The sequence below is a fragment of the Anomalospiza imberbis genome, chromosome 5 (genome assembly GCF_031753505.1).
Source record: "Anomalospiza imberbis isolate Cuckoo-Finch-1a 21T00152 chromosome 5, ASM3175350v1, whole genome shotgun sequence".
Lineage (NCBI taxonomy): Eukaryota > Metazoa > Chordata > Aves > Passeriformes > Viduidae > Anomalospiza > Anomalospiza imberbis.
Window position 1 is genome coordinate 41689574 of NC_089685.1, and position 23732 is coordinate 41713305.

The 23732-nt window shown below is 36.5% G+C and overlaps 1 protein-coding gene across 2 annotated transcripts in view; it reads right to left on the reverse strand.

Annotated features, from left to right (window-relative positions):
- KITLG (KIT ligand) overlaps window positions 1–23732 on the reverse strand; it is a 53791-nt gene that overhangs the window by 21531 nt on the left and 8528 nt on the right. For both annotated transcript variants that reach the window (XM_068190353.1, XM_068190352.1), the window contains exon 2: window positions 6830–6943. In XM_068190353.1, the coding sequence (XP_068046454.1) occupies window positions 6830–6943 (114 nt within the window). The remainder of the gene's footprint in view (window positions 1–6829; window positions 6944–23732) is intronic.

Genomic DNA, 23732 nt, shown 5'->3' on the forward strand with positions numbered 1-23732 from the left:
AACCACTAAGATTCTGATCCAAACCCAAGCACTGGAATGAATGAATGGACTCTGCACACCCACTTGGTGCAGGGTGCCTGACTGCTGTGGCTTCCAATAAGGAGCAGATGACAAGGTGGCTTTGACCTGCCTGAGCAAAGGTGTTTGGAAAAGAACTGTCCCTTGAAATCACCTGAGACCTGGAGTGGCTTTTTTATTAGTTCCTCTGCTCAACTCCATGAGTACAGTGACAAATCTGGGGGGCCACAAAACACCTGCCTGCACAACTTACCTTGGTTTAGACAGAAGTTAACAGTTTTGATTATTATAGAGAATGTCAACTGATAATCTTGCAAAAGAACATATAGAACCAAAAGCATTGAATTGCTATTAAAATGTCATGAAATTTTTCTCTGATTTAGTGGCTGTGTGTGATTGCAGATATCCTAACAGGATGAGAAGAGTTGAAGAACAGGGAATCTAGACTTATGCATTTAAGTCCATATAAAACCAACAGAAAGTGCTGTATTCTCAGTTGTAACAAAATCTCAAACTGGGGAATGTAAGATTACTTTTGACATAGAGATGTCTGAATATTTAATACAGCACTGTTAACATTGCATAACCCAAACATTTTTTAAAAAATGCTCACGGTCACATAGATGTGGAGATGAAAAAAGGATATAAAAGTGATTTGGGTTCCATAAAATACTCTTTCATTGCAACAGCAGACACGAGAGATGGCCTGTCTGTAGTCACATCCTTTGAAATGAGGGCTACTGCTCTTGAAAATTCCTTTTATTGTGATTGTTATGAAAATTATAAGGAGACAAGCACAGATATATTTTTTTATACACATATAAAAGATAAAGTGTGTTAATAAAGTAAAAATACTGTTTTCCATTGTCAGTGTTTTCTTTTTTACTCTGAAGCATATGATGGGAAAAAAATACTTTCCTTTTGGATATAATATCTGCCTTGAATTTCTCTATTTATTTCCCTTTTCCTGTTATTTTCATAGAATAATACAATGGTTTGAGTTGGAAGGGCTCTTAGAGACCACCTGGTTCCAACTCCCTACCATGGACAGGGACATCTTCCACTACACCAGGTTGCTCAGAGCCCCATTCAACTTGGTCCTGACACTTTTCCAGGGAAGGGCCACCCACCACTTCTCTGGGCAACCTGCTCCAGTGCCTCACCACCTTCACAGTAATGAATTTTGTACTTATATCTAATCTAATTTTTTCTTCTTTCAGTTTAAAGCCATTTCCTGTTGTCCTAGCATTACATGCCCTTGTCAAAAGTCCCTCTCTAGCTCTTTCTCACTGCTTCCCTGGCTTTTCTTTTCCTGCAGGAGCTTCCACTGTCTCTCCTTCATCTCTGCAATCCATTCTATCTCATCTGCTAATGAAGCAGTTAATAAAATCTTCATCATTTGGCTTAAGACAACATGCTAACGATTTCCGTTCACACTTTTTACAGTCATAGTGGCAGATTATTTGCAGCATAACAACTCTGGATCATTTTTTACAACCCCTTCACTCAGGAGAGTTAAATCCATTTAAAAATAAAAATAAAATGTGGCAGAGAGTGTAAAGTACATATTTACAGCAAAGATGTAATGTGAAAGCAAAGTATTTGACAGCATGTCTCAAGCAAGGAACTGGTCAGTAAATCCTGACTATTGTTTGGCCTTCCAATATTCAAAAGAAGAAAATTGCTTTAGAGAAGTAGTTCATGGGAGAAGAGGTATTTTAGTTTTTGTTAATGTCAAAACAAAAATATGTAGGTATATTCTGTAATTACTGCACAGCTCAGTGAAATTGAGCTATTTATACCGAAGAAAAAACATAAACATATAAACATATATCTAAATATAAACATAAACTTATAAATATAAACCTATTTATATGTAGGTTTTGATGTTCATATTTAACAAGCATATATACAACTGATTCCTAATTTTTATTCAAAATCAAATGCCCAGTTACAAAGATGTAGCTTTCTGCTGACCTGCTGTGCTGAAAAGAACAATGGGGACAGACTTTATTGACAGGTGCTGCAATTGCAGTTTCATAATATGGAACATTTACTCATCAAGTAATGTGCTTTCCTCCAGACATCTTCATTACAAAAGAAGCAGGAGATCACGTGATGAGTAGTGCAGAATGAATACTCTCTAAATACTTTCATTCTCTATAGGTATGAAATTATGCTCTTTTAAACTTCTTACCATTAAAAAACAAAAATGATTGTTCAATTGTTCTTTGCTTCTTAAGATCATTTTACTTAGGATATATTCTTCATATGACAAAATTATATTACCTAGATGTGAATAAATTTAATCTTACAGAATATACAAGCCATTTTTTATGAAGAGATACCAGTCTGGTTTGGTCTTACACTGATTAATGCTCAGAAACCTTATAATTACTGAATTTCTTTCTCTCCAGTTCTTTCTTCTGGTGTGAGTCTAGCATGGTGCTAGTGAAATCTAGATTAAAACCACTGAAAACAAGTTGCACCACATATCTTTCCTCAATTTATTACTCAAAACAAAGTTGATTAGGCAAATTACCCACATTTTCAGGCACTGTACAGTATGCCTTACTTATTCTCCAATAGCTTAGGCTTAGTAGACATCTAACATCTATATTCACTGAGGGTCTTGACTGAGGCATGTTCTCACATCCCTATAGTACAATAAAGTTGAGCAGAACATAGCCACAGTCAAGCTCAAGAGATTTCTACAAATGATGTAGAGGGTTTACAGTACTTGGAGCAAGCCCAGTACTAAATAAACAAAGACTAGGTAGGGAATTGTGGCACTGTTTAGCAAGCTGCAGGTGCACCGCAGTAGAAGTGTGTCTGTGGTGGGGAAAACATGCTGGACAAAAAGCCAAATGACGGATATGGATTCATAATGCAAAGAATTTTAGCAGGAGATAGGAAGAGGATGGGAATCTACATGGGGTTCATCAAGGAGCATTTTTCCTACGATCACAAACAGTGTAACAGATACCATGGAAATAATGAAGAGAAGCTGAGGGCAAACTCAGCATGTGTTATGACAACACAGGTAGGGTTAATAGTACCTTTGAAGATAAACCCAAGAAGCTTGCCATTGATAGTGGGGAAAAAAGAAGGAACAGCTTGAAGGAAATAAGTAGAAGATAAAGGGTCAGAGCAGTATGTGAACAGACAGAAGAGCAAAATTACAGAAGCTGAAGCTAGAAAAAGATTTTTCATAGACTGGATTTTTACCCACCAAGACTTTGGAAGAAAAATGTACTTGTCTGTCCAGAGAACTACAAAAAAAAATTCTGCTATTTTGACAAGAAAAACAATGAAAGTGAACTTTGAAGGGTCCATGAAGCATCATGAGCCAAATCAGACACCTTTGTTGAAGACCTGAATGGCTGGGGAGAGATGGTGATGCAACTTTACAGTGAGGAGAAGTGGCCCAGGACAGACTAACATTTTGGGGAGATGAAAGAGGAGAATCCTCCTCTGCCTCTGAGAAGGATTCATGCCAAACTGAATCTAGGCTCTAGACTAGTTATGTTTGATAATTTGTGATGAGACAGGAGGAAGAGAGGCCAATATTCTTAAGTGATGGGATTTGTGCACTACCACTGAACAGACAGTTTATTGCACACAGAGACAGGACTATACTCACGAATGTGGACAAAAAGGGTAAAGAAAATGACAGTCTGGCGGCAAATAAAGCATTTAGGAACAACTACACATTGTATCCAAATGTGACAGAGTTTGTGGATAACATCATAATAACTATGAGCAATAACTGTATGCATAACACTTCTGTGAAATCCTCCGGGCTACAATTTGTTCTCAGTGTGAAAGGGAAGGATTTTTATTAAAGACCCTCTGTTCTACAGGCACAGATTCTTTGGATGAGCAAAGAAATAAAACTTTTACTTAAAGGCCCATAGAATCTCCAGACAAAGGGAGAAGGCTCTGGATGTTGTCTACCTGGATTTCAGTAAAGCCCTTGATATTATCTCCCACAGCATACTCCTGGAGAAGCTGGCAGCTCATGCTTTGGACAAGTAAACCTTTCACTGGGTAAAAACTGTCTGGATGGCTGGGCCCAGAGACTGATGGTGAATGGTGCCAGAACCAGGTGGTGATTAGTGTTCCCCAGGGCTCATTATTGGGGTCAGCCAGTATCAGTTTATTTACTATCTTTATTGATGATCTGGACAAGGTGACCAAGAACAGTCTCAGTCATTAAGTTGGGTGGCAGAGTTGACCTCTGTAGAAGAAAAGAAGGCTCTGCAGGGGGAGCTGGACAGGCTTCATCAGTTTACTGGGACCAGCTGTCTGAGATTCAATAAAGCGAAGTGCCAGGTCCTGCACTTGTCACCACCACTCTACCCTGTGCTACAGGCTAGGGGAACAATGGTTGCCTGGAAGAAAAGGACCTGGGGGTGCTGGTTGAGAGCTGGCTGAACATGATCGAACATGTGCCCAGGTGGCCAAGAAGGCCATTGGTATCCTGGCCTGTATCAGCAATACTGTGGCCAGCAGGACCACAGGCCAGGGAAGTGATTGTCTCCATGTACTTGGCACTTGTGAGGCCACAGCTCAAGTCCTTTGTCCAGTTCTGGGCCCCTCACCTCAAGAGGAACAAGAGAGAATGGCAACAAAGCTGGGGAGGGGTCTAGAGAGTGAGTCATATGAGGAGTGGCTGAGGGATTGGGTTGAATTTTGAAGATACACATCATCAGAATATTACTCCTTAATTCAATGAGTATATTGTGTTTCAAAAAGCAGAAATGGTACAAAATTTTTACTTCTATTTGCAAGAGTTATAGGGTCTCCTGAACCATATTTTTAAGTAATATAATGTTGGAGTCCTTTTTATATGTACTAAGGATATAGTTCATAGAGCACAAAAAACCTGCACGTGCTACAAAGTAGTGTGATCAGTCAGTATTCTCTGTAGGCTTCTCCCTTCTCATATTCACACTGTCAGCTAACAAAGTTTTGTTTTAAAAGTACTTTAAAACTTATTTTGTATTTTTAAAAATTTGTTCTTAATGTATAGTTGCCATGTTGCAGAATTTCAAAAGAGAATGATCAACATGCAATTTAGTCACATTAATTGAAACAAAGAGTTATTATACTAAATTGATGGTACTAAACTTATTTTCACCTTATCCTTTTAATTCTCAAGTGACTTTATTGAAATTATTTCTGCAAATATTAACATAGACAAAATAGGAAGACAGACTTTCCTCAAAACATTCTCAGAACAACTCATGCAACTCAAGACAGAGAGAATCTATGTGTCTGGGGCTTTGTCTTTTCTGCATCTCTCTGTTATTTCTTCAACCCAAAGTATCTTTGAACTTGTTTGGAAACTTGACCTCAGTTTTGCATTTGTAGGATGATCTGCAAGATATGGGTCTAAGTCAGGAGAATGATCACACAGCATCCTCATGGAGGAGTGTCCAAAGAAGCTCAGCCCAACCCCACTCTACTCAAGCTTGGCAGTAGCAAAAGAACAGTGTAACCTGGACAGTGTGATTATTCAAGCTGCTTGCACATTTTTTGAAATCTGTATTTATACGAACTTGAAGTATAAATTGTACTAAAGGGAAAGTTAAAGCATTTATTCTCAGGACACAAAATTGACAAAAAGTTGTTACTATCCCTGCACTACACAATTTCATCAGCCCTCACAGGAATTCTGTTGTTCTTGTATGCTTTCAACAGGGTTACATCAAAGCTTAATACTCTTCCAAGAAATGAAATATTACCTGGAATAAATATGCCAGTACTTCAAAATTCTGCCTAAAGGGACTAATTTAGCACTAAACATTTAAGTAGGACTATAGAGCACCCCTAGAGATTTACACTTTGTGCCAATGTATATAAAAAGGACCAAAGAAAACAAGTTAAGAACACTGCACAGGCAGCAAATGCTAGGGGTTTTAATATAAGTGCTTGATAATAGTAACACTGATGTTGCAACTTTTTTCCCACAATGAAGCCACAATTTTCAGCTAGATTCAACATGCAGATGAAGATATGTTTGCTAATATATTATTTCTTAGAAACTTTGGTGTTATATCCTGCATAATATTTATATAGCATGAATATTTAAATAGCATAATTATTAACTTCAGTGGAGGTAAACACCAATTGACTTCACAAGCAGATGCTGTTTTTCAGGTTAATGCAGTGGTACTTAATTTACATTAAGTAACAGTTAAAACTTCCTTAAATGAATTTTTATATGAAGCTGTGAGTCCTTCAGACTTAAACTTCTGGGTACAGCAAGCAGAGAAACATGTAACGCGTGTAACCCACTCACACCCAAAGACTGCAAAACCTGTACAATTGTTATCACTTTGATTGTTACAATGATGTCTAATATCACACTATTTTTATATATGGCACTTGTTTTTCATATATCCGAGGTAAAGACTTCTGCTTCAATTCAGCTCTGTTTGCTGCCAGTCTGCTCCATGCAAGTCAGTAACACAAAGACAATAATCTTTCATCTTCATAGGGAACAATCTGCTCTGAAAGAATGTGTGAGGAAATAAAGATTTTTGGCAATTTTTACTGAAGTTTGGAGTCAGGAAACTACATATGTACATTTATTCTATTTTGGTCAAGGTAATCTCATCAATTAACACTGGAACTACTTTCACGGCAAAAAAAGGTTTTGTTCAAGTGACAGGTGTTGATGGATTTTCTTTTAATATTCCCCTATTTCCAATACAGATTTACTAACTTTGCTTAGAAACATAAGTACCCTTAGACACTGACTGTTTTTTAACATACAGAATAATGTAAAATAAAAGGTACTTACCAATTTTGCAATGTCATTCACATCATCTGTGACTGGATTCCCGCAGGAACTCTGGGCTTTGACAAGAGGATTAAGTAGGAGGAGTTGAAGACAAAAGCAAGTGATAATCCAAGTCTGTTTAGTAAAAAATAAACAAGAAACAAGAAACCCCAAGTAAGCAATCGCCAAATATGAAGTAACAAGAGATTGTAGTAATGTTTTTTGTATGTGCAGTCTAGAGGCAACAATACTCTTTATCCTTCATGGAGGCATAATTGTACCATTACAGTATCATCTCCATGGCAGGAATCCACTAAAATGCACTTAAGTGATCTTTTCTGGAACCAAATATCTTTAGAATGTTAATGGAAAACCTAGTGTTGAGCCATTAGGTTACTTGCACAGGATCATGCTTAGCTGGGTTTTTGCGAAGTTTATGGATATCAAAGAAGAGAAAGATACAAACCTTGCAATATTTTTTATCATCACAATACAATTGATTACATACTTGTCATTCACTTGATAGATCTGTGGCTCTAATGTGATAAATGATAGAGACAAAATTACACCTGACTACATCAAGACAAAAGGAGAAAGTTCATAATCACAGCCATTTCATTTGAGTACTTAAACTGCAAGCAAACCCACAACTGGACTCTGCCCAAATACTGAATCTCAAGCAGCAATACAGTACATCTTCTCCAAGTGACGTGCTCTGGCCTCTCAGAAGTGCCAGCTTGGCTTTGGCACTACATTCCCCTCCTAAATCCTGTTGGAAACAGCAATGCTATGTACTTACACAGGCTTGTGAGACTCACACAGAAAAGCACCAGATAACTAGCTGCAATGCACCTGGGTGTCTCCTTGGCTACACTGCCTGAACTTCCTCGCCTTCTGTTGTTCCTTGTGCTTCACTGGTTTACCACAGAGCCCTGTGCCAAGTTTAAGCTGCAGATCTTTATTTCCAGAATGTTAAAGCATTTAAGTTATGGATAATCAAAAGTTGCCTCGGGTTGTGAAGCTTCTTCTGCCAGCTGACTGAAGCTGTCAGCAAAAGCCGAGGATGGTGTACATTTATGGCAAGTATGGAATTTGCCTGTGCAGGCTCCTCAGCCTCCATAAGGGCAGGACTGAGATCAGGATTTGCTTTTGCACAAAGATACAGCTCAGCCCCATCTGTTCTGTGTGACAGGTAGAGAACTCCAGCCTCCACCCTTGCCATCATGTGCTCTCCAACCTTTCAATTTAAGACCAAAGCAAATGAAACAACAGCAACACAATTCTCTAGGGAAAACAAGAGAAAAATCACAGATTAAAAAGATGTATCATTATAGTAATCTAAAGGGCCTAAGAAAGAATGGTAATAAAGATTGCTCAGGAATTTCATAAATTTGACAGAACAGTGCCAAGCAGTTTAACTAAAAGAGCTGTTAAATGACAAGAGTAATCTCTTTCTTGTATCTTTTATCTCTTAAATCTTGTACCTATCCTACAAGTAAAACTGGTTGTTTGCTTTCTTAGAATACAGCTTCCTGACATATTTAGGTAAAACCCATGTGGGCTTCTGGTAGAAAAGACAATCCAGCTTCCTCTCCCTACCTCTTGCACTGGCAGTGATGGTTTAGTCAGTTGTACCAGGCAGACAACTTTCATTTTTGTTTTCCTGTAGTATTTTTCAGCTTTCTGATCCAAGTAACTGACACAGCTGAAATGCTCTGTCAAAGATGAGACAAGCCAAGACTGCTAATTTCAGTGGAGCCTGCATTTGCCTTTCCCTAAACTGTACCCTCAGACACCACAGAGGAAGAAATCAAAAGTATTCTGAGCAAAGTGTATTTACAATATGCAACATGTCTTTCAAGAATGTCTTTTGCTTCAACAAAACTAGCATTTAGAAACAATTTTAATATTTGTACAAATAATTACTGAGAATAATTACCAATGTGAAGGATTGAGAATAATTAATAGTTCATCTTACAAAATCTCTGTGTTTTAAGCTACAGAAAGTTTGCAATTATATATATATGAACAATTTGAGCTCTGGGGAAATGCAAAGATGCTGCTAGTTTTAGAAAGGACCTTCGAGAGCTTCTTGCAGTGTATTAGAGCTCAAAGCCTTTTCAGAACTGGTTTCAAGTGATCAAGAGAAACGTCTCCCTCTCCTACATAAGCTCCAGAATCACAGAGGAAACAAAAGGTGACATCAAGTTAACAGGCTACCTCCTCATTCACAATTTTTGGAAATAAATTGCTGTAAAAAAGGCAAGAAGTTAATGACAACTAAATACTATAACCATACTATAATAATAATGTTAACTATACTGCTTTCAAGAACGAAAACTGAGTAGTTCAAACTTTGGAGTAAACCAGTGCATTAGCAGTTACACTGGCAGGGACTTTTCCCTGACGTGTTCATTGGAGATGGAGTTCACACCAGAAGCTGACAATTTCTTTATTGGATTTGTCAGTATTGATTAGTATGTGAAGATGGAATTTGTTGACTGAACTGTGACATGGTCATAGGATGATGTTCAACCCAACAGTCTAATAATTAAAAAAGTAACAAAATTCTTTAAATAGAAATGCTTTTTCAGCATATCAACTAAGTGATATTAATAAACATAGTAGCACACTCCAAATAAAACCAGAACTTTGATGCACCTTGTCAATTTTTGTACTTCTGAATATAAAGACAGCCCATACATGAAGCTTAAAATAACTCTACATTATATAATTTTGTAAATAAATACTTTTTCTCCTATGTAAATAATGGATGGGATTTAAGAGCATAATAATTTTATAACTGCTATTAAAACCAAATGATTTGTAAATTTTGAGATTATTTAGAGGTTTTTCTTCCTTATTTTCTCCCTGTGTTATCCAACAGGAACTGAAAAATCTTCAAAATACTGCTAGTTTCAACATGTCTATTATACAAAATATTTTCATTATTTGCACTTACAAAATATTTACATTACGCAAGCCTTCAGGCACATTATATGTAAGGACTCTACAGATCAAAGGGCTGAGCTATTTTTGTGTTATTTACTAATGACCAAACCTGCTGTTTGAGCAAAACTTGAATAGACTGAATTAAATCAAGGACACAACAAATGGGCACCATAAACAATGGCTTTATAAATAGAGATGCCCATTCTATACTTTACTAAGCATAAATAAAAGTTACCTACACAGCACTCACAACAGATTTCCATATTTAATTACCCCTAAGTTAACATGGGATTTTGCAAAGCTGGCCTCAGAATTTAATCACATATCATTTACTAGCATTAAATTGAAGATATATAGCAGACAGGAGGCAGACCTGTATACCACAGTGCCTCTTCCTATTTTTGTCTCAAAAATTATTCAATTGTCTTTAGATTCTGAAGTCTCTTAAATGCTGAATATTTAAGTTTGTGCAAGGAAAAAAATAATGATGAGACTCAAAAGGATAATTAAAACTAAGGATTACAAGTATAAACATTTGTTTATTCTGCAAATGATTTGCACTATTGCTTGTAAACCATAATCTAAAATTTCAGCAAACAGCATTTTAGAAATATAGCTAGTGATCCAATGTGTTGAAGACCACCCTTTCAGTTGTAAATCAACATCCTTTTCATTTATTCACTTCATTTACAATCTGAAGTGTTGACAAAGGCTGCTGAGTGAGTGGTTTAGCATCTCTTTCACAATATGCTATGAAAGATACTCAATCATATTGATGTTCAGCTAATTCCTTAAGTGGAAAGAAGCAAGGGGAATACCACATTGCTAAATAAACCATACTTTGGAAATTCTGGACATTCCCAAATATCTAGTTTGTCCTGATAACACTTCTAATCACAAGAAGGGAGAAGACATTTTAAAAAAGCAAATAACAAACCACAAAAAAACATTAAGCACAGGGAGAGGTAGTAACTACATAGATGAACGGGCTCTCCATTTTAAAATTTCTTGTATTCAAATCATATTAGCCATGGAATTTTTCAGCTCAGTTTCCTGAGAAAATCACTCAATTAACCACAACCAAGCCACAGCTGAAGGAGGTTAGCTGACAATGTGGAACAATGTTCACCCTGGGCTAGGCTTCCCGAATTTATTTTTCACTTCTGTTAACGTTGGAGTAGAAACATCTTTCAATATTAGCCCCTCAGACAGTGTTTACATGCTGCTTTGCTGAGACACAGCTTGTGAACTTCTGCCACGGATAACACTGGTTGGTCAGTCATGGACAATTAACTTAATGTTCATACTTACGCCTTGAAAAACCTTTTGTAAGAAGATTTAGAGAAAATGCAAATAGCAAGAAAATATATTTCTCTGGTTTTGTTTTTTTTAAAACCACAAAGCATCCAGATGCATAGAAGCACAGTAATTCTTTCCTATGTCTATTTAGTTATTTAGCTGTGATAGAGATTAAATAACTAAAGTCATGGAAGAACTGTCTTAAACCAATTAAGAAATTAACTGCCAGCATAGAAAAATCTTTAAATGAAAGAAGAGCATTTATACAGAATGTAATCCAATTACCATTTCCATGGTATTCAGTGACACCTTCACACCTGCAAATGGCAGTGCTAACTTTAATACCCAACTTGGCCATGCCTGAATACTGTTCAAGTGCTAAACATTGTTCAAGCCCCCAGAAAAGTGAATTAAGTGTGGGAAAAGAAGTCATTCACTCACTACCACCTAGTTCTGGAATAATGAAGTACTTGGCAAGCACATTTGGAACTGGCAATGTCCCTTGCACACTCTCAAGTACCCAGGAAATTACTTCAGAGTAGCTGAAGGAAGCACTGCTGAATAAAGCATAGTTAAGGATTAAGTGTAGTGTACACCCTTTGACCATCAAAACTGGCACTAGTCTCACCAAATACAATAGCCTATCACCTAGAGTGCTCTCTAAATGACAGACCTGGGTTACATCTCCTGCAACCAAGGTAATTCCAACTCATGGGAGTTGAGCTGAGATCCTCTGATATATCTACTTTGTAATTACCATAGAATCATAGATTCATTTAGGTTGGAAAAGACCTCTAAGATCATCAAGTCCAACCATAAACCCAGCACTGCCAAATCCACCAGAAGACCATGTCCCTAAGTGCCACATCTCCGCATCTACCACTGGAGCTGATTTCCTTTCTATCATGGCTTCCTGGCTAAAAGGGGCAAACGAGGGGTACACTGGTACTCTTGACCCTTGTTTTTCACAACATTTATGCATTTTACATTGTCAAGCCAATATGTAGAAAAATAGACATGTTCACAGAACAGGTATCAGAATGTCTGTGTGTAACCTGTGTTTAACATGCTCTTCTGTCTGGGCACCCTAACTTCTGCAAAGCTCCCCAGTCAACTTGTGAGTTTTCTTGAACAACCTTTTGGCAGTCCAATGAACAAAATGCATAACTCCAGCTCAGTGAGTCACTCCACATGGGTGAGACACCTAAAAATCTCTGGATCACACCCTCCATGCTTTGTTATGGTTACAAAATCCAGATACATACTTTTCTAGTGACTGATACCACTCATTTTTTTTAACAATGATGTGTAATAAGGAGTATGATGATAAAAGTAAGCAACAGAGAGTGTCAGAGTTATTTTTCTGCATTTTGATTTAAACACAGACTATAGAAACAATAATCACTCTTTTTCACAGTAAGTTTTAGAATGTTTTGGACACAAAATATTTGAAAATATATTTGGTTGTTTACAAAACACAGTATATTTTCTACTCAGTTCTGCATATAATATCAAAAACACATAACATGAGGGTTAAGGGGAAGGAAATTAACATAACGTAATTAATACATAACAAGGAGTTAAGGGGAAGGAAATTAACAAGTTCATGCTACAAATATAAGCAGGGAGGTAGCCACTGTTACCTATATTCAAATGAGTTCAACAGGCAAGCTTCTTTCATAGCTGTTTCATCTTTTTGTGGCAATACTGTATTTGCCTTTCTGTGACTTTCCCCAATCCTAGAAGCTCTTCCCCCATACCTTTACAAACACTTGAGTATCCACAGGGGACTCCAAGAATGACAAGAATGGGAGGTTTCATCTAACTTCATTTGGTGGCATAATATTAAAGTGGCACTTGCTAGAGTCCACCAGCCTATGTGCAAAAGTAAAGCCAATTGCTGTATTCAAATGCTTATAGGCCAGTTCCCTTCCTAAGGTACACTCTTAAAGAACTGGAAATAATTCTATTCAAGTCAGTGGATAAACGGTAGTCCCAAACCTGTTAAGTGCTAATGCAGAACTACTTTTTCTCCAATATTTTTCTTTTTGAGCTGGAAGGAAAAACCATTCTCTAGTTCTGCCAAGTTATTCACATCTTTCTCCTGAATCAGACAAATTTAAGATACATAGTCTTACAGTGCTGAGAAAATGATGAGTCACACCATTCTTTCCCACCATCCAGACCTTGGGAAAACCAGGAAGCTGTTTAAGACTATATGCCAACTTCATTTCATATGACTTCAGGCCAGTTGCTATCATCCCCTACCCCTCCCAGCTCTTCTTGACAGATGTAGTTGGCTGCTCCAGCCAATGTGCTACTGTTGCACTTGGTAAGGAGCACCCAAACTCCTGCTGAGTTTGGTTTGTGTGTTTAGCTGAAACCAAGATGAACGTGATAAGCAAGAACTGTAAATTGATAGAGAGTTTTCCTTGCAAATCAATGCAATTCAGGTATTTTGCAACTACATTCAGTAAACTTCAAAAAAGTATTTTTAATGTGTAAATTAACATATTTCTTTTCAATCTCTATAAGGATACCGTTGCAAAATATTTGTCTGTTCTAAAAATATAAGCTCTGTTTCTTTAAAAATGTTATCTGATCCATAATAAATTTTGTCCACTCTTTAATCTCACTTGACAATCAGGGATTCAGGCAGTTTCCATGCATCCTAAACTTGTCCTGGATGACAGCCAGTTTGTTTAGTTCCCAAGTACTGGGAAGTGAAGTTACCAAGAGACAGGTAATTATACATGAATGTTGCCTCTGGAACTTGTGTTAAAAGCGTCTGAATAAATATTTACTGATAATAATCCATCAGGTGGCATTCTAGTTCAGTAAAAGAGCCAGAAGATTTAAAGGACAAAAGTGTTTCAATTGGAAGGATAAGAATTTTAAAAACTTCAATACTTGGAAAGAAATCTTCCTATTAAATCAGAATCAGAGATTATTAGGATCTCCAGAGGTCCTGCACTTAGCAGTCTTTTTAGGACATGTGTACTGGCAAGAGAAATTTTCTTTTCCACTTGTAAAATTCCACAGCAAACATCCAGGATTGATACTGAAACTTTTAATCTTTCTATCTGTAGATTGATAAAGGCCAATACTTTCTTGTTCTGTAACAAAGACACTGATACATGCACAATCAAAAAAGAAATTAGCAGAAGACCAGATTTCAGCTGAGAAACAAAAATCTCAACAAAACCTCCCATAAACTTCAAAGAGGAAGTTGTCCTTTTTCCCCTACTGGGAAATTACAAAATTCTAGCATAGATCCAAAGGCATTTTTAAGTAATTTAAAGGGGAAATCAACTTAAGATACAAGATTATCTTTGCAGGGAGGACAAGCTCCTCACACTATATGGAGGTGGATGATCTGACTTCCTCAGGGAATGAAGAGACATTCTCTTAGATAAAATACTTAATTAAAGATTTTTTCTAAAGATCTATTTCAGAGGTCTTGCTTGTTTGCCAAGTTCATGCAAAAAAAAAGTTCACTATATTGAATATTCTTTTGAATTATAATGAAAATATATATCAAGCAATCTTCTTTAGTCTTGGACTTTCAAGCACCAGTAAAGGAAAGGAAATAAGACTTGTTATATAAATTCTGTACTGGATCTTTAATTCTTACCATCTGCTACAAATTATATGGTGTTTGAGTTGGAAGAACTATTACACTGGCAAAATAAATTAAAATAAATAAAATCAACTAGAAAAGTGAAAACAGCTATTTAGATACTTGGCATATACCAGAACCCATGTGAATGATGAAAATGTCCTCCCTTCTATATCATTCTTAGTATGAAGCAAATCATGTTAAGTGGATTCTTACTCATTCATGCACAGAAACTTTGCTAGATAATAAACTGCATTATAAATCTGAAGAGTTTTCAGTTCATGCTCAAGCCTGTAGAAAGCAATCATCAGGAAAAAAAATCCTTATACAAAATGAAAAGGAGTTTAGGTACTTCTGTTTTTTCTTTCTTTTGAATTCTTTTATACTTTATATAAGCAGGGGATGATTTTTGATATTTAAATCACAGAATCATCAACTTGGTTTTAAATCAAAGACATTCTCAGAAAGACACTGTTCTGTTTCTGGACTCTGAATTTTTTGATAACATCTGTGACAGGCTGTATCTTTATGGGGATATAAATCCAGAACTAATTTCTCTGACCTGCTTGATATGAGTTACAAAAGGGTAATTGCTGAACACAGACTGAAAGTAGATGCCAATATAGTCAAGACTGTGTTTCATGCAGCTACCTTAACTGTATTACATTTTTACAATTACAAGCTTAGCTGTGATTAAAGAATGCTGTTTGGAGCTCTTCGACATGCCAACACCAGTATAAGCTTTGATGTGTTGACAGATTACAATTTTTCACATCAGTATTTTACTACATATTGTAAGATTTTTCATTTCCTGACTTTTTATAGTTGCTGTCTACATTAGTGGTCTACAAGAACACTCAGAATAAGGTGAGGAAATAGAGCTTGCATTAATGATATGGTTTTTATCATGATAAAGATCATGGGATCCAGCCCCAGAAGCTTTCCTCAGTCCCTTTCTCATTGTGAAGGTCTCATGACCAACATCAGGCAAATGTGGTCCTCTGAAGTCCATTCAGAATGGCTTTGGCATCATCTGCTACTAAAGGCAAATGGTATCAGTAACCTAATTCCAACATACAGGGATAGGTCTAGCCAGTCCTCCTTGACAGACATTCGGAAGATTGGTATTCTTGGAGCATGAATCTCTTCACTGACTTTATCTGTGCCATGCCACAGCAGGTATCCGTTTTCAAAGGCACTGTGGGCTTCAGATAACACCTGAGATAGGTAGGCTCCGTATAACAGTTTTTTGTATCCCACTCCTTTGATAAAATAGCTTATATTTTTAATAGGACTGGATAAAGCCAAATACAAAGAGGGGAGTAAAGTGGGATTGGAGGGAATAATCAGAGACTCATTCAGTCTGGAAAATAAGATTAAGTCCAACTGTAAACTGAGCATTGCCACCACTAAACCATGTCTCTAGGTATCACATCTATACATTTTTAAAATACTTCCACAGTTGATAACTCAACCACTTCCCTGGACAGCCTGTGCCAGCGCTTGGCCACCATTTTGGTGAAGAAATTATTCCTAGTGTTCAATCTAAACTCTCCACAGCACAACTTGAGGCCATTTTCTCTTGTTCTATTGCTTGGGAGAAGAGATCAATTCTCACCTGGCTACAAACCTTTCAGGTGACTGTAGAGAGCTTATCACTCTCCTGAGCTTCCTTTTCTCCAGGCGAAACAGCTGCCGAGCTCCCTTAGCTGTTTCTCTTAAGACTTGTGCTCCAGACCCTTCACCAGCTTTGCCACCCTTCTCTGGACACATTCCAGTACCTCAGTGCCTTCCTTGTAGTGAGGTATTCAGGACTGAACAGAGGATCTGGAGTGAATCTTGAGAAATTATCCCAGATCATCACTGTTCTGATGGTTAAAACCTGGTACTGTTCAGTGTAAGTGACAGTGGTTTATATCAATGCATTCTCATGGAAACGCTGCTCCTTTGCTTGTGCATTTATACTCCCATCTTTCTGGTGTATTGTCTTCATGTACTTATGAAATTCAACCCTACTATTTGAGTCTTTGCAATGCATAATGAAAAAGTCTTTTTGATTTTCATTGCTTCATGACAAAAAAGCAACATAAACTCCCCCCAAACCTCATGGAAATAAACAAATGTTTCTCTCTTACCTCTTCTCAGATTACAAATATTATTTATTTGATTTTTATAGAACCTTAGTTTCACAGATGCTCTTCTCCAGAAAGTGTAAATATAGGATTGCCCTAACTCTTACTAAGTATTGTTACAACTGTCACAGTGGGTGCAGCATCCAACCAGGTGGTTGCCTCTGAAGCGAAGACAAACAAACCAAGTCACGCAACCTTTAAATGGGATCTCTCCTCATTAGTCAGAGCAGTTTCTCCCATTGATAAGTAACTGTTGACATAAAAAGTATACACAATCTACTTTTCACAAAAGCTGGCTTCTTTGGATATATTCCAGACAGCAGCACCTGCGTCAACTTAAAAAGGTTTGAAATGGGAAATAAAAAGTTTTCACTTTGATCCCCCAAAAAAACCCAGCTAAGAACTTTCCAAATTATGATGTAACATGTATGTTGGTGAGGAAAGTGATTTTGTATTTTGAAGACTGTTGTGGTTTAACCCCAGATAGCAACTAAGCACTACACAGCTGCTCATTCACTCTTCCTCCTCAGGGGGATCTGGGAGAGAATCGGAAGAGTAAAAGTGAGAAAACCCAAAGGTTGAGATCAAGACAGTTTAATGGGACATAAAAAAATAAAACAATAAGGGTAGCAATAGTAATGAAATAATTAGAATATACAAAACTAGTGATGCACAATGCTCACCACCTACTGACCTGCCAGTTCCCAAGCAGCAGTAGCCCTCAGCCAGCTTTCTCCCATTTATATGGTGAGCACGATGCTATATGCTATGGAATATCCCTCTGGCCAGTTTGGGTCACCTGTCCTGGCTGTGTCCCCTCCCAGATTCTTGTGCCCCTCCAGTCTTCTCACTGGCAGGGCATGAGAAGCTGAGAAGAAGTCTTTGACTTAGGGCAAGCTCTGCTTAGCAACAACTAAAAACATAAGCATGTCATCAACATTCTCATACTAAATCCAAAACACAACACTATACCAGCTATTAGGAAGAAAATTACATCTATCCCTGCTCAAACCAGGACAATGAGATTTAATAAAATAAAGCAACAAACCAATCAGATAGTTAGCCAGGTCTGTGGTGAAAGTTTTCAACACCGATTAAACCACTGATGAAAGAAGGTCATTCTGCTCTACAGCTGCATTAAATCTTGGATCTTTTGGGAAATAAGTAAGCGATACTTTAGGTTTCCTTCTATCATCAGTAGTGATACCTAAAATTTTAAACATAAGTAATAAAAACTGTTATTTATTCTTTCAGAATTCAAAAGATGCTTTTACAAGCATTATTCTAAACCTAAATTATTACCTTGGGGTATTACCTTTTCATCAAGGATGAAAAGTATTTTGAACACATTGATCTCCTGTAGCACGAGGGAGTGCCATTACACAACTCAGCTGCAGAAATGGGGCAAGATTATGGTCTTCCATAGTGAAGCCTCTGTTTCTGCTCCTTTTCACTGATTTTCATCACAAAATTTACTTTATCCCACATAATGTCTATTAATGATGTGCCATTCATGATTTAGAAACATGACTTAACAGATTGAATGCTATATTTTACAAGCACCTTGTACATTGTGCCATAAGAGACTGAATGAGCAAAATTGAATAAAACAGTGCCTTTTTTTGCCAGAAAGAGTTTGAGATTTAAATAAAATCCATAATTCTTTCCACATCATGTTCTGTCTGTTTTGAACAAAACATGTTGTTGGGCAATGAAGTCAGCTTCTGACCCCATAAACAGCCCCTGTGGACATTTTAACAATTATCCATAGTCAATTTTTACAAAAACTGCCTAAGGTTTTAGTAAGATACTTTGGTAGGGGAAAAAATTAAAAGCATTTACAGGCAAGCTGCTTAACAGCCAGCATACTAAAAAACCAAAAAAGTGAAAAATGAAACCCGCATCTCCTGTCCTTGGTGTTAAGTTTTCATCTTCCTTCCTCAAGAGATACAAGAAAACCCCTGAGGACTTTCAACATGTTGAACATCTTTGTTACAACAAAAATTCTCTTCTTTGTACAGAGCATTTCTTGGTACAGTAGTTACCTGACCATTAGCCAGCGTAATGTCAAGGTATTTCCCTGGGAAATGTGTAAGTTTAAACCTTACCATTCAAAAACTTGGAGCCCATGAGTCTATATTTGTCAATAACCAAACACAGTTTCATTGAGCTGATCACAAAAACACTACTAGGCTTCCACTTCCCCTAAAACTATACATTTCTGAAGTTTCACTAGATCTTGAATGTGTACTTCTTATCAGTTTACCTGAGAAACTGAGCTGCAGTAGTAGTGCTCCAAGAAATGTTTTTGAGAATCACGCAAGTTTGTCTTAGCTGTTTCCAAATAACACAGAGTAAAAAAAAATCAGGTTTAAAACACTTTCTGACTGGGAAAAAAGCCCTACAAAATGCTATAACTTTTTCCAGATCCTGATTTCAACTCAGTTCTCTCATATGTCAGACAGCATTTTATTTCTTACATAATTTGAATTGCATGTCTTGCTACACATATACAAAACCAAAGTGAACAATTTAGTTTTAAAGTAATGATTTGTAAAAGGATACACTGTTATTAGAATATAAGTACATTAAGAATGGATCTATATTTTTGTGAAAAGAATATTTATCCAAAGCAATAGACCAAAGTATGAGATTATTCTCAAATGCCTTGAAGCTTGTGAGACTGCAGAAAAATCAGGTAAGAGACACATCAAATTAGAAACTAATCTTCAAAACATTTAAGTATGCTTTCAAGACAACGTAAGCACTGGGCAGCCAATAAGCCATTTACCTCAGCAAGCTGGAATTAAAAACACATTATGCCTTATCTTAAAGTAATTACATTAGTATATTAGTAAGAAAAATCAACTATATTTTTTTCAGGTTTTCAATCTCAACCAAAAGCATTTTCATATGCCAAAAATACTTTATTTGTTATTATTATTCTAACCACACATTTTTACAGTAGAAAGCAAGCATCCATTCCTTTTTCAAGATGTACTAAAATGCATCATGCCATTGTTAATTCTAAAAATTCTTTCTGAAATTATTTCCTGGGGCATATGTTGCTGGTTTTTTTTAAGAAAACAAATTGTCAGAATGGCCATTTTAAGAATTTCAACCCATGTATAACGCTTTTCCAGGAAAATGTAAGTTTAAGATGGCAAAAATGGGGTGGGACTGATCAAAACGCTTCCCTTAACACAAAAATTCAGCAACTGCATTACTGCATCAGAAAATCAAGCATATTTTTAATTCCTATGCACCTCTAAAAGTGGACACACTTTTAAGTGCCTTTTCCCGCTAACATTGAAGTGCTGTAAAATAGTATCTTTCAGGGATGGTGCATGGAAACTCCACTGGTTTTCAATGGCTAGAGCTGTGCAACAACTTTACACAAAATTTTGACTTCTCTGCATTGATAGTCACATGGTAAAAGAACAATCTTTCAGTATAAACATCTCAGCTGTCATTGCTTTCACATGTAATTGAAGTTCAGCTACAAAACATCTTAAAGTGTTTTCCTTTCCTCTAAGCTAAAGGCCGAATTGTTACAGATGGTAATTTTGGCAGATGGTTGTATATGAAACTGAGTTTATAATTAGGCCAAACCTGACTTGTACAATTAAGGCAATGAAGATTTGGAAAATAAGAAGTGTCAGATCAGTACATGATTAGTCTGGTGCCCACTGAAAACTGAAGAAAGCTGATCATTCAAATTTACAGAATACATTGCCTATGTGAAAATTTCTTCTGAATTGCATGAGTTAGAAGATAAGAAACATTTCATGCACAGAGTGTAAACTGAAATAACCATGGTGTTTTACCTACTTAAGTGTATAATCCCTTTTTCTTCAGTCGAGCCTAATGAGATGGTCTGAAGCCATCTAACAGCTCTGACAGCATCTAACAGCTCCCTGCTGCTGAGAGAGGGCTCCTTCTACACAGCTTCCCTCCCTCTGACATTCACCCGACCCCTAAGCAAGCCAGTAAATTCAAAGACAGTGACTAGCCAATTCAGCTGAGAGACAAAAAGTAATCCCTGAGGAATGAGCGGAGGAGGAGATGAAACGTGCAAGGATGAGAAGACTAGGACTACCACTTTCTGGATATGACCCCTTGGGCTCGCTCTAACATGTATCAAGCTGCATTCCAAGCCATATTATATCTAGTGTCAAAAACCTTTCCAGACTGGTAATTTTGTGTTAAGGCGGCATTGCCAGTTTTAGCCTCTTCTGTTAAATATTTATTTATTCTTGTACCAAGAAAGGTACAATATAGGAATTTTTCATTCATTTTCCTGACCAAGCATTGCTACAAGAACACAAATAAGAGCTTGTAAGTAGCTTTTAGAAGTAATTGAAATGGCCATTATTAATTCAGTTACAATTAGTTCAAAACAGTCCTTCTAAAATGCATCCCCCTTGCTCTTCAACACAACAAACTCCACTTGCCATCAGGCCATCTGTTCTCCCATCTCCTCTAAACCTTTACAAAGTTCCTCAGAATCTCTTTTAGTTTCAATTAACCTGAGTAATTTATGTAGCTTGCACATGTTGTCATCAATCTGTGAACCCTATTACCAGATTGAACTATATGAGGTTACTGACAATTAGAGAACATTACCTTTTAGGTGTTTGCCATGTTACAAATTAATGACTTGTTCCTACACTTTACTTTCTGTCCTAATTAATTTTTTTCCTCAAACTGTTATGATAAGAGAGATACTCTATGAAGCTACTTAGGTTTTTTTATTAGGTTTTTATTTTTTAAAAATCTAAATAAGTAATTTCCATTCTTTCTCCTTGTTCATCCATTTTGAAACACAAATATACTTCGTGCATTGAATGCATTTCTTTTACAGGAACTGGGCTTTTATATTACCTTTCACTGAACTCTGTTAATACAGAGTTCCCATCTGCCTTCCACCAAGCAAATTAAATACGGCAAGATCTGCTAGCAATGCAACAATAGAGGCAAGCTGGTAAGAAAAATTCTTTTCAACTCTGGACACATTCATCAATTCTAAAGACAAGAATTGAGAGTTAATGTGTTCAGAGGTACTGTATATTTAAGAAAATGAAAAAAACACCATGTTCATCTATTTCTATGAAGTTATATTCACCTTGTCTTTACCTTAAAATTAACCCGACTTAAATTTATGTCCTGCCCTTAACTTTACATCTGTTCACACAAACTGTATTTTTAATATGCTGGTGGTTTGTGGGTGTGTTTAGAGGTTTTTTGGGATTTTTTGGTTGGTTGGTTGGTTGGTTTTGCTTTTGATTGGGATTTGTATAGACTAACAACAACAAACTCCATCAAAGTGTTTCTGGTATTCCACTGTTTTCCCCACAATTCTTCTATGTGTCCAGGAAGAACAGGCACATTACTATGATACATACCAACATGCAAGTGCTCTCAGCTTACAGTTAAGGGACATAGGATAAATCCCAGATAACTTCATCATCACAGAATTGTGACCACAGAATTAATATGGATGTCATTTACATGATATCTCAATGCTTTTGTTTGAGTTATGCTAACTAGAGAGAACTGTAAATATCTAATATTAAACCTGAAGCTCTACTTGTGGCTTTCCTTAAAAAAAACACAGAAAATGTGGGGTAAACATTCCAAAAAGAAGTTGTCATTCAGCTTACACTACAGAAATGCACACATAACTGGATAGAAAAAAATCTAACCAAAAAAGCTCCCTAAGTCTGCACAATTTTGAAGAAATATAAATGCCTCTTAGATACAAATGTCTATAAACATAACTCTCACAACAGTAACGCAGTATTATGAACTTAGTTAAATAACTGAGATTAAATGTTAGGTATTCTCACAGCATCTGCAACAATACAACAAAACACAACACTTTGAAAAAACAGCTATTTTACCTTACTTTTACTGATAACTTTCACAGAGATTACTCATTAAAAAATGGAATTGTAAGTCACGTGTAGTATGATAAAGAGCTGTACATTTGGTCAAAAGTATTCATGTGAATTAGAAAGAATGGCAGCTGTCAGTAGTGATATTATTGTGGTACATGTTCAACAGCATCCTTGTTATAGATGTGCTGATAGAAAAACTCATACAAATATTGACACAATGTATTATGTTTCTAGGATTATTTTTACACCTAGTTCTCAAATGCTTCCTAGGATCATTCTTATTAAAGAAGACGCATTAATTTGCCTGGCCTATTATGAAATTTCTTTGGCTTCCATAATTAATCTCACAGAAAATAAAACCCATTGTTGAGAAGATTAGTGTAAATATCCTCAGAGCATATACTTTTCAATGTCTGCACTCTAAAATTCCAGTAAGACTAGTTATGCATTTTCATAAGTGAGTCAATTTTTTAGCAAGTTTACTTGAGTGACACATCAATTTTTACAGGAAAAAAAAATCTTCCCAGTTTTACAGGAATTGTGCCATTTACTTTGAAATAAGTAATGAAGTATATATGTTAAGAAGACGACTCCATCATAGTGAATAAAGTCAAAAAGAAAATAATTGCTTAACAAATAGCACTTTGGACAGGTACTAATTCAACAGTAACTGAAACAGTGTTCTTGGATGCAATGGACTTGTTTCAATAGAAATAAACCAGATTTTAGTAGACTAAAAGCAGATTCACATATGTCTCAGGACATTTGCAAATGTCAACAACATTCTGTTATAGTGGGAAATGGCCACCAGTACTGTAGAGAATCTGACCATTACTGGCAAATGCTTAGCTGATTCCTAAAACCTAGACATGAGAATTTTTTTTTTTTAATGCACTGAGGAGAATTAGAAGACAGAAATTCACTTCAATTATTTAAAGAACTTATTAGACCAGAACTTTTTAAAAGTAAAATGAAAGCCCCAAATCAGGCATTTCTCACTTGGTTAGGTAACAGAGCTGAGA